Source organism: Cryptomeria japonica, chromosome 6 (assembly GCF_030272615.1).
Source record: "Cryptomeria japonica chromosome 6, Sugi_1.0, whole genome shotgun sequence".
Taxonomy (NCBI): domain Eukaryota; kingdom Viridiplantae; phylum Streptophyta; class Pinopsida; order Cupressales; family Cupressaceae; genus Cryptomeria; species Cryptomeria japonica.
The window spans coordinates 7840424-7853344 of record NC_081410.1 but is presented as its reverse complement, the minus strand read 5'-3'; the positions used below and the strand labels follow the sequence as shown (position 1 = coordinate 7853344).

General features: G+C 33.9%; 1 protein-coding gene across 1 annotated transcript; it reads left to right on the top strand.

Moving 5' to 3' along the window:
• Window positions 1–2017: 2017 nt before the first annotated feature.
• On the top strand, window positions 2018–3410 carry LOC131070018 (triacylglycerol lipase OBL1-like). Its single transcript, XM_059221877.1, is given in 4 exon segments — window positions 2018–2140; window positions 2248–2323; window positions 2406–3043; window positions 3216–3410. Coding segments are annotated over 4 exon segments (1032 nt in total).
• The last annotated feature ends 9511 nt before the right edge of the window (window positions 3411–12921 follow it).

Sequence of the window (12921 nt, the reverse complement as noted above, 5' to 3'; positions counted from 1 at the left end):
GATGACTTTGTTGATAGCTTGACACGAATATAAAGTCTTTCTATATGATACATGAACTCTATTGTGCTGCTTATGCCTATTATTGACTGACAAAGCTAATCCATCATTTTGTAGCTTTTATTGTCTAATTATGTAAATGTAATATAATTATATAATAATTAATACTTATTTATTATTATATGAATTATGATATAATATTTAATTAAATGTAAATAACATTTAATATCCATTAATAAGTAAAATATATTATAACTATATTAATAAGTTAATATTCTGACTGATTCTCTATAGAAGAAGCTGCAACGAATCTTCTCTTTCATGAGTTTTATTGGATATAAATGCTTGAACATGTAAAAATTGGCAGTGCATTGTTTTGCTGACCACTGAAAGAAAATTTGTGAAGATGGAGGAAGATCATTATTGGATAGTTTGCCCTGAGAAATGCTGTTTGTGGAAGTTTTTTCTGAGTGTAATCTTCCCTGGTGTATTCAAATCTTGCGTCATTGATTGCCCAGAATCAATTGGATTACACCTGGAAGGGAACTGGAAAATGAAGGTCTCCCTTATTATGATAAAGATTGTTGGGTATGTTGCAGGACCCTTGAGAGCATTGGGGATCTTCATAGAATTTCTTCTGAACCTGTTTTACCATAATGGAGGATTGCTGAGAACCCTGTTAAAGCTATTAAATGGTAACTGTATTCAATTGTTCTTTTCCTGTGTTTCTACGATTAATATTAAACATTTTTCTTACAGTTGGGTAAATACCTTTCTCTTCGTGAGGCAGATTCATCTACATGGATGATCACCAGATTTGTACTCTTTAACCAAAAATCTTTATGCACGATCTCCAATTTTATATTTGTCTACTTTTCTTTCATAGCTCATTGTCCAGGACTTGAATAATCCTCTTGTTTGTCTATGACAAGTTGTCTGCACGGTGCACACTGAATTATTTTCTAATACAGGATTAAACAAATACATCTTTAGCTTGAAATTTTGTTGTGTATTACGTAAGTTTTTTATTAATTCTGGATTAGATTCATAATAATTTTAGATCATAGACATAATATAGCCGAAGAAGATCACAGACATTTTTTACGTCTGAATATTTTTGATTTAGTTTATTATGCTCAGCTATGTTAGTTTAAAAACGAGCAGAGAAAACACATAATAGTGAACAGAAAACAGTAGAAATAATAATAGACACAACAAAGAATTCAAGACACAAGATTAACGTGGTTCACCACTAAGTGGCTACGTCCACCAGAAACGCAGGGAGGATTGTTATTAACCAATTTCCAATTACACAGTACACTTTGTATGGGCTGCACACAGCCATTTATATAAACATATCAAATATAAAATGAAAAGTCTTCTGGGGAAGACAAACAGCCATGTGACTGTTGGGCTTCATATACCCAACAAGCTATAGGGAGAGGCATCTACAATGGCATTCGTAAACAAAAATTTTTGATATGTAAATGATAGGTAAATGCATGAAATATTTATTACTCCAAATAAAATAGAACCCCCCACTTGTTTTCAATTAGATTCACAACTTTTTGCATGTAGAATTTTAATGGATTTGTATTCTTGGTGTTTAGTATTTTAGAATAACATTTATTTTACAAATGATTCTTTTCTATTATAAGATATCTCTCATCATATTTTACATATATTTTTTAAATATAGATATACTAATGTAAGCTTTGCTTTCATCTGGGTCTTGCATCATATTTCATAGTTTATCATCAAGATAAACAAATTAAGGTAGAGAATAACATGTTAAATAATTCTGAATTAGATTATGTAAACTTTTTTCTTTATAAACCTTTTAGATTACACATGATCAAAATAAACAAACTAAAGAAAAAAAAAATCACTTACGAAGCATACATTTTATGCAGGAAGCATACATATACCCGAAAGATCGGAGTCATTTTTAAGTTTTATTGGTCATGTGGTCGGGCGCTCAGGCCTGTATAATAGTAGCCTTCAAAATCAAAATCTAAGCATGAATGGTTCAGAACCCATGAACCCTGGGGACAGACTCTTTGCAGAAATTTCAGTTCTGGCTTCAACCCTAGTCTATGAAAACCCGTCGGTTATAGAAGAGAGGGTCAACCAATACTGGAAGGTAGGGCACCAATTTATTTATATATAAATCTTAGTTTTACAATCACAAAAGTGAAGAATCTATTCAAATTCATCTGTGACTTTAAATTTTAATGCCAAATTTTGCAGATGCATTTTGTGAACTTCTTCGACTGTTGGAACGGTATGGAAAAGCAGAGTCTGTGTACTCCAATAAAACGAATCTGTATATTTTAAGTGGGTAATAATTTTCTATCTAGTTGCATTATTTTATGAGTACTGATATATTGATATGAATAATATACCAGATTACTTGAACACGAAATCTACACAGGCATTTATATTGTGTGATAAGGAAGAAGATGCCCAATTAATAGTGATAGCTTTCAGAGGAACACAACCATTTGAGAGTGATGATTACATAACAGACGTAGATTTGTCTTGGTATAAGCATCCTCAAATGGGAAAGGTCCACTTTGGATTTCTAGAGGCTTTGGGTCTGAAAAACCGTTCAAATCAATCAGATGGTAAACAATTCTCATGCTGTAAAGAACCTGACCAACAAGGTCACAGTCTAGGAGGAGCCTACCATGTGCTACACAAGAAGCTGAAAGAGCTTTTAGAAGCCCACAAAAATGCAAAATTCATTGTGACAGGTCACAGTCTATGATGAGCCTTGGCTGTATTGTTTACCGCAATGTTGTTTGTGGAAGAGGAAAAGTTGATGGAAAAACTGCTGGTTATTTACACATTTGGACAGCCCAGAGTTGGTGATGAAAGATTTGGAGATTTCATGAACTGGAAACTGAGTAAAAGTCCTGTACCCAGATATTTCAGAATCGTCTATTCCAATGACCTTATTCCCAGAATACCTTATGACGATGATCGATTCATGTACAAGCACTTTGGAACATGCCTTTACTACGACAGTTTCTACTCTGAGAAGGTATTAATTACTGTTTAGGTTAGTGATACTCTTCACATTTCTCAAGATCATTTTCATAGATTTGATATATTGTTTTATGTTGTGACAGAATCTTGCTGAGGCCCCCAACAGAAATTTCTCACCTGTGTTCTTCATAGACATAAAAATAATTGCTCTTTGAGAATTGTTGCAGTGTTTAGTTCTACATTACAGAGAGGGAAAGGAATTCAAAGAAACTAAAGTTTCTATTTTCTGTAGAGTACTTGGAGTTTTGAGTCCGGGAATCTTGATTCCGGGGCTTGCAGCCCACAGTCCAGTAAATTATATACATGCAGTACGGCTGGGCCCTGCAATACTCAACCCTAATTTGGGCATACTAGAAGATTAATTCACTCGAAGGGCAAATTACTAGTTATGCTAGGACTTCAGATTTTGAATATTGTTCGTAATTAGGCTGTATGCCTCCAAGTTTGAACTCTTTTCAATTTTAGGGGTTTGATAATTATATAAAATATAATGTTTATTATAAAACTATTGTTTAATAATAGTTATTTTAGGGAATTTGGTTTCTTTGTTATGTTATTACATGTTTCTATTTGAAAAAGTAATATGATTTTTTGTTATTTATATTCTAGATTTCAATAAATTTGTTTGTTTTCATTATAGAGATGATATGATTGAATTCCATAATTATTTCATTACAAGGTGTCTTTTAATTTATGTGTTTATAATTTCATAAATTTTATGACTTGAGTGAGTATCACAAGGACTTTAAATATTTTTCACAACTAATTTAGTGGAACTTATACCTTACATAATATTTAGCCATTACATTGTAAATTATGAAAGAAAAAATACTATCAAATTCACAAATTGAGTAAATTTGTGATTTACTTTGTATTAAATTTATTGGTGATCTGAATTGTAGGTCCTAAATACTTAAGTTTGGATAATATTTGAAGTGTCCACAATGTCAAATTTGAAAAGAAAAACAAAAAATCTATGTTTAAGTTGGGCAATTAAGGACCAATTATTGAGGTGTGTGAGACCTCCTACACATTTCGTTTAGCAAGAGCCAAGGGGGTTTCTCTAAGGTGTTAAGTTAGATGATATCACATGGTTTCTCTAAGGTGCTAAGTTTGATTATATCTATAAACCATACTCAATGGATATTGCACCCCTATGTTGATTATCACAATATACCTATGTGCTAGTTTAAAAAAAAATGAGATTATGCACCTTTATAGTAGAAAAATGATTGCTAGGAAAAGCGTTTAAAATATGTATAAATATTCTCTACTTTTATTAAGCATTTATACATAAAACTTGGGAAGAGAAACATAGCTAAAAGATTATATAATACTTAGTTTATTTTAACATATTGAGATGATAGAATAGGGAACAAACTATAAACTTGTGCCTAAACCTAATAGGCACAAAGTATTGAATTTATGTAGAACACATAACATATAAAACCAAATGGGATATCTTAATGAAGATATAAGCAAACACTTGTTGAGAAATAGGTATTGTATAAATTGCATAATAATAATAATTATTGTAATATTTTATTTATTATGTAATGTTGCACATGGATATATAACATGTACTAGAGATTACTTTGGAATATTCTCAAGGACACTCTAATGTTGTATTGTAACATTTTAATATTATATTGTAATTATTTAATATTTGGGAAAGATATTAAAAAAGAGAAAATTTAGTACTCAATATTAAATGTGGAGTCAAGGGGTTAGTTAGCACATGGTTTTAGTTTACCACTAGTTGTATTTGTTTGAGTTTGTCTATAAAATCAAACACAATTTAGTGGTTATGACTAGTTGGTGGTTTTAGGTTGTTATTCTATTGTGTTCTTTGGAGGATTAGAATTTTTGGAGAATGGTATGGGATTTGTGGAATCATGCTTGGATACATGGAAATGCATTGGAGGGCTTAATGGTTCCAGGGTATTCATTGTAACTTTGTAAGTGCTTTGTAGTGTTTTATGGTTGATTAATGCAATAGAATATGGATGCTTTTGGAGGCTGGGGTTTTCCCTTATGAGGGTTTTCTCAAGGTATATAGATTGTGCTATCTTGTGGCTTATCTATTTCATATTTTCACAATAATGATTCTATAAACTTGTATGCATGCTTTTATTTCATGGGTTATGTAGGAAATGGTGTAAATAAAACTAGGTACAAGATGATTATTTTCTAACAAGCAGTATAAAAGATTTCATGGTTGATTTGGAGTTATAACCGTTGCTTGAGTGGAAGAGGTGCAAAGTTGAAGGCCATGGCTATGCATGAAAGGATTGAGCTATTACAAGGTATGGAACACATTTTTAGGTTGATTTGTTGCAGATCTATGGCATTTGAGTTTTATGTTATGATGGTTTTTTTGTAGATTTGAGGTTTGGCAAATATTGGGTCAAATGGATTTCCTAAATGGATATGCATTTAAATGAGAGTTTTGGGGGGAGTCTATAGAAATGACCTCTTGGTAAAAAATGAACCTCACCATTGGATCTAGGTTGGATGAGTGATGAATTTTGATATAAATTTTGTCCTATTTTGCCTACAGTTGGAAAAATTGCACGTTTTTTTTGTTTGGTGGCCCTATAACTATCAAATTAGACTCAAAGTTTGCAAAATAAAAAATACATTTATCCCATCGGATCATATTTTTATACCTATAATAAAATTAAAAATGAAAATAAATTGATGGTATGTTGGGTTGGGGAGGGGGGTTTTGAATTAAAATGAAAAAAAATATTTAATGTCTAGTGGGGGTAGATGTAACTACACCCCCACTACTACTTCATTTGACAAAGGTTGTGATACCCCGTCGGTACCACAAATGCCACTAGTGGTATCGATCAGGGGATGCAACTTGTTCACCAATTGGGATTTCCACTAGTCCAAACATTACAGAACCTACCTAAAACTTTTATAAACCGCCACAATTAAATTTTTATGCGATGCGATAAACAATTAAAATTGCTTATGATTTTTTTTTAAAATTGTATTTTTTTTAATAAATGTTTTTCAATATTTGTAGTGTGATGCAAAATATAAAATGCCTTTTGGGTTTACTAAGTTCAATGGGTTCGACTAAATCCACAATTTTATTACCCATCTAGAGAAATTAGATATTTTTTTTCAAATGGGCATAATTTTCATCCGTGAAGTCCATTTTTTGACTTCTTATACTCGTTGGAAAGTTGGTTCTAAGAACTAAACTATGGTATAGGTTTAATTCCCTGAGTTTTTTTATTTTGACATAGTTTTGGAGCTTGGAAGACAAATGTTCTCCTTTAAATAATTTTGGTTATAAATTTTGCATATAGAATTGGATTGTCAATTTCAAATAGGTGTTGGAGAGAATGTTCATTTGGATACATAGTAGTGTTGTTATACTTTTAGTTTGATGAGTATGGAGAGGTGTTTACTTTGTTGTTCACTTGTAGGTGATTGTGTGTGCATCTGAAAGAGTCAAGAAGAGAAACCTTAAGGGATTACATGTTTTTAGATCAAATATTTATGATTCTATTTCTGATTATCATATTTTGTGTTGCTTGTATAGGTTTACATGTGTTTTTTAGAGTTGAACTTCGATGGTGATAGGTACATAGGCTGTTCCCGGTTTGAGAACATGATTTGAGACTAGGAGTCTTGTGAGGGTGATAATAGGATGTATGTACAATGTTTGGTGGTGATTATGGTGTCATGGTTATGCAAGTACTTTATGCATTGACATAACATGATCATGTTTGTGGTGATTTGTTAGTGGTTTAGTTTGATGCTACGAGGTTCTTTTTATCTCCTTGATTCTTATTTGGTTCCTTAACTATGGTACTTGAGTGTGGACATGTTTGAAAAATTAGATTAGATGTTAATTTGGTGTTTCAGTCATTTGGTCTATAGGATGATTTTCTTTGATATCTCATTTTGTAGTTTACTAATATGATGATGAGTTTTCTTATTCATTGATTGAATTTATGAGTTATGTGATTGGTAGGTATGTGCAATTTATTAATTGCAGTGAGATGACATGGATGTGGACTTGTTGGTGTAAATAATTATTCATCTTGGATATTATTACACCTTACTTAAGTTTACTTAGGTACATGCATTTCATAGTAGTTTGGGTATGAGACACTTGGGTGTTTGTGCCACATTGGGATAGTGTGTGTAGGAGAATTTCCACCTTTTATGGTGTGATCTTATTGTTACACTCCACATTCAGTGGGTGATCCACCTCATGTGGAATATTATATTGTTCCTCCTACCTACCCACACCTATTTCCTACCTACCCTTGTTTCTTATTGAGCCACATGTCATGTTTGTGTTCTCACATATCCATATAGCCTTACCTATATAAGAAGGCTCATATTCATTGTATAAATAATGAATGATTGATGATCTAGTTGATCAATATTTTCATCTTGATAGAATATAGTTTATTTCTATCATATATCTTGTCTCTCTTATTTGTGCTTTCCATTGCCTCTTGATCTTGGCAAAATATCACATGGTATCAGAGCCATTAGAGTGTCATTGGTTTGCTAATTGAGAGAAATTTGATGTTATTTGGGGTCGTGTATTTTGGAGTTTTTATTGCAGGTTATTATTGAAGATTGATGGGTCAAATCTGAGGTTACCATTGGATTGAGGAGGACCAAGAAAGTCATTTTTGCCTTTTGCTTCATCAAAATTAGACTTCGGAGGCCAAATCTAGAGGCATTTGAAGTTTGACGCTGCGACGGAAATTTTCCAGAAATTATAATTTTGCAAACAATTTCTAAATAGTGATATCTCACTCATCTGGACTCGTTTTTTCGAGCAATTTTTTTTGTTTTGGGGTAGAATTTTGTGATCTGTACAATGGTGTAGGAGTTTTCTGATTTTTGGATATAGGTTTTTCAGAAATCATGAAATCCTAATTTTACAACTTTGGAGGTTTCGTTTGGGCTCATATGGACTCCTTTTCAAGTGCCGTTTTTTTTGAAAGTACATATTTTTTCATCTAATTTCATAATATGCCATTTGTTTGTAGTAATTTTAAGTAGAAATTGTACTTTCAATATTTGGCCATTTTTGGCATATTTGGTATTTGCATTTTGCTTGGATCTCAGTTTAGATCTCTAGCAGTATTTGTTGAAGTCTCTTAGATCTCATTTTGAGAAGTTGTAAATTGAAATCAGAAGTCCACTTTGACGCACTAAGTATAAAGTGCCAAAATCACCATTTTGGGGGGATTTCTTGATTGAGTATTTTTGGGGGGTGTCTTGTGTGATTGTGCCTCTCTCTATCTTGTGTTTTTTTCATTTTGGTGCTATGGGTTCTCCTAAATTTCTACTTTTAACTCCTCATAATTATGCATCATGGAAGATTAAAGCATGGAGTAAACTAATGGAAAAAGGACTCATTCATTATGTAAATAAAACTATTACAACACCACTTGATCCTAAGGGTGATCCTAATGCTCAAATTGAATGGCTTACTAAGAATGCTATGGAACTTGGAACTCTTAGAAAGTATGTATCAGATGACCTCATTTTTTACATTGATAAGTGTACAACAATTAAAGAGGCTTGGGATATTTTTAAGAAATTGTATGGTCAAGTTGATGAGATTAAGGGCTACAAGCTTGATAATGAACTCACAACTTTGGATCCCAAGGATTTTGATACAATCCAAGATTATGTCACAAAAGCAACTGAATTAAGAACAAAGCTAAAGGATTGTGGAATTGACAAAAAGGATGCTCAATTGGTTTATAACTTGTTGGACAAGCTTCTTTCAGAGTATGCAGCCTTTGTATCTAGCTTTCACACGCATAGGTTACCTCAAGGTTCCTCATACACTTCTCCCTCATTTGATTCATTCACGGAGATGTTGATACTTGAGCAATCTAAGTTGACCACGATGGGGATTCTCAAATCTTCAAAGTCACAAGCTTTGGTGGCTAACAAAGGGAATCAAAGTAATCAAGGAAAAGGCAAGAATCAAAAGCAACCTAAGTCTAAACCACAACAAGATGAAGCACACTCTTCCTCTCCACAACAAGGTGATTCACCATTCTCACCTAAGAGGAAATCATATAAGGACAATTTTTTTTGTGGATATTGCAAGAAGTCAGGACATGATGAACATCATTGTTATAAGAAGGATATTGATGAGTTGAAGAATCTTCTTGAGAAGAATAGAATCAACCTACCTTCTAGAATGTCTACATCGGCTTCTTCTTCCAAGGATAAAGGAAAGGATCACTCTTTTGGGACAGATAAAGGAAAGGGACAAGCTCTTTGTGCTACTACAAGTCATGATTCAGGGAAATGGCTTCTAGATTCAGGGGCTTCTGATCATATGGCATCTTCACAGTTTATGTTTACTACATTTAAGCCTTGCCACATCTCGCAGATTTTGATGGGCAATCATACATACATGGATGTGATTGGGAAAGGATCTATTTCCATTGGGGATAACTCCTTCAATGATGTGTTGTGTGTACCCCACTTGACAAATAATCTTCTTTCCATCTATCAAATCACACATCCAGGGCAACTAGGAAAACTGTGGAGTTCACAACTAATTCAGTTATCATTAGAGACTTGGAGAGTGGAGCTATCATTGCAAGTAGGGTGGTTGATCATGCATCTCGGTTGTACTCTTTTTCAGATTTTGGTCCTATTGATAAGGTTGGTTCTTCCTATGTTGATGATTCAGATTTTGAGGAGAAATTTGGGCATTTGAACTTGGGGATTCTCACATGTGATCCCGTTCTTGAGCCTTGCATTTCATCTCCTTCTATTGATATCACACCACCTATTGCACCTAATGATGCAACTAGTGTGACAATTTTGCCTTCTTATGATTCAGTGCAGCAGGATATTATATGTCTTCCAACTTCAGTTGATTGGGATGCCTACTTGACAGACATTGCAGGTTTGTTTGTGGAGTCCTACATTGCAGATTTGGGAGACATCATTGATGGCATTCATCTTGTCTTTGATGAAGATGATCCTTCTTCGATTGTTGTGAGGGATAACTCTAACCCTCTTGTGCATTCTCTACGTGATCAATCTTTAGAGGTTGACATGATTGTGGATACTTTTGTACAAAACTTGGAGGAGGTCTCTTTATCTTTTGAGGAGACATATGTGTCTTTGGATATTGTTCTACATTCATCTCCACTAGATCTTAGAGTGCCTTTTTCAGTAGTGTGGCACAGTTTACCACCTTTGGAGGGGGTACCTTTCAGCATCGACATGGGGACACTTGAGTAGTTTTCAGAGATTTGTTTCATCATGAGTATTTTTTCTTCATTTTCCCTTCATGGTTGGGGAGACTTCATGGATACACCTTTGGTTTTGTTTCTTCCTAAGGGGAGGAATGTTGTTCGACGTTCATGGAGCAGTTTCTTCATTCATCTTCGACCTTCTATCATTGGTGTAGATTCTAGATTAAGGGGGGGCTTCCTAGTCTCTCTTCTTCTTCTCTCATATGGGGGGGACTTTTTCCTCACATGGGGTTTTGTCCTTCACATACTTCTATGAGAGTTCTTTGTATCTAGTTTTCATCTCTCTTTTGGGGGAGGGTTTTTTCCCATTGGGTTTTTCTCTCTTTCCCCGCTTTGTGAGAGATTTCCTTGCATTGGTTTTCATGCATTTGTATTTGTACATGGGTACCTAACATGGCCTCGTAGCTGGGACTCATCTTGCATTGCTTAGTTGCATTGTAGACTTTAGTGCATTCCCCTAAGTTGCACTTAAGGGGGGTGTTGGTGTAAATAATTATCCATCTTGGAAATTATTACACCTTACTTAAGTTTACTTAGGTACATACATTTCATAGTAGTTTGGGTATGAGACACTTGGGTGTTTGTGCCACATTGGGATAGTGTGTGTAGGAGAATTTCCACTTTTTATGGTGTGATCTTGTTGTTACACTCCACATTCAGTGGGTGATCCACCTCATGTGGAATATTATATTGTTCCTCCTACCTACCCACACCTATTTCCTACCTACCCTTGTTTCTTATTGAGCCACATGTCATGTTTGTGTGCTCACATATCCATATAGCCTTGCCTATATAAGCAGGCTCATATTCATTGTATAAATAACGAACGATTGATGATCTAGTTGATCAATATTTTCATCTTGATAGAATACAGTTTATTTCTATCATATATTTTGTCTCTCTTATTTGTGCTTTCCATTGCCTCTTGATCTTGGCAAAATCTCATAAGACTATCTATATCTACTAGGGTTAATTTATTTTTGTTGCATATCTTGTTAGTTGGTCTTGTCTATGGTCATTAGTACATTGGTATATTTATTTTGAGATTAAAGGATGGATGATATTAATTATAGCTAAATATTTGGAGTTGGGACTTTTAGCATGTTGTGTTATCATGATGTCATGATAGCTTGGTCATTCATTGGCTACACTTTTCAATGGGAGCTTTTGACAATGATGTTATGTTGGTGTAAGATCAATTTAAGATTGGTGATTTGTTGGCAATTGTATGTATCTTCTTGGCTTGGAGATCATGGTTACACTTTATGTTATTTTCATTTTAGTTGTGTGTGTAGACCTACATGATCTTCACTTAGGCTCTATGGTTGTCGTGATGCCATGGGTGACTTGGTATCATGGTTCAGTTGAAGTTGTTGGCAGTGATGTGTATTCACCATTAGATGGTAGATAAGTCTTTGAGAGAAAATCTCATATCACCTTATCTCTATAACATTCAATAAAATTTGTAAATCAATTACAATCCAAGATAAAGTATTCTTATAAAGATCAAATAATTGAGATAAGAAAAAGAAAGCTTCCTAATGGGCTCATAACTCCAGGGACAACCTCTTTGATTCCAATGATTCTAGGGAGAAACAATGAGCACCCAATCGCCTTGTTTTCAAGGACTCCGTGAGTATATAAAACTATGTACAACTTTGTTGAAAAATAGGGCCTTGCAATTATGAAAGGTCTTAATAAATTAATGCATTTGGTGGTCGAGAATAAGGTCGTGCTCTAGTGTGAGGGAATACATAATGGAGGGACAAATAATTGAGAAAAAAAGCCAATTGCATCACTAAGATCCTAAACTATGAAATTAAGGTTAGACCAACCAATGTGATTTGAGATAAACGGATTTGTGAGTACTTTTCACAAGTTATAAATATCCCAACATAGGTCAAAGACACATCAAATGTGGTTCTAGTGAACCAAAATGAAGAAGAAAACTCTTGTGTAACCAATCATATACATTTCCTGGAAACAAACCGATTTCCAACCAACTCCTTTTGCAAAGGAAAAGGTTTTATAGATTACTCAAAGCGAGTTATTCCTTGGTGCAAGGTACTCTTTTTAGAAGGAGTTTCAATGGTATACTCATGGAGTCTTTAGAGCACCCCTTTTAAATACTCCCATGGTTTATGAAAAGAGTCATTCAAATGTATTTGAGAATTGGAGAGTGTTTCAGAAGTAGAGAGAATTTTATAGACAAGCACAAAGGGATTTTAGCAACAAGACTAAGAATTTCATAGGTTAAGGAATTTAATTAAAGTGAAGAATAATCATTGAGCCTACAAAATCAGCCTCTGGAAGTGAGTATCCAAGGAAGCAAAAGATTGTACCTACCAGAAAGCATTAAGAGTTTCCTCCTAAATGCAAAGATAACAAGTCATGTCCTTTGGCCTTACACAACCCAAGCCACAAGTCTTGAATGTGAGAAATGTGAAGAAGGGTCACTACATAGACTAATCTTTGGTTCTAGATTATGCATAGTCTTTTGTTGAAACCAAACTATCAAATAATGCTAAATATTTAATGGGAGGTACTCACATGCATATGCTAAACAAGGTGTTGAAAATTGACTATGAAT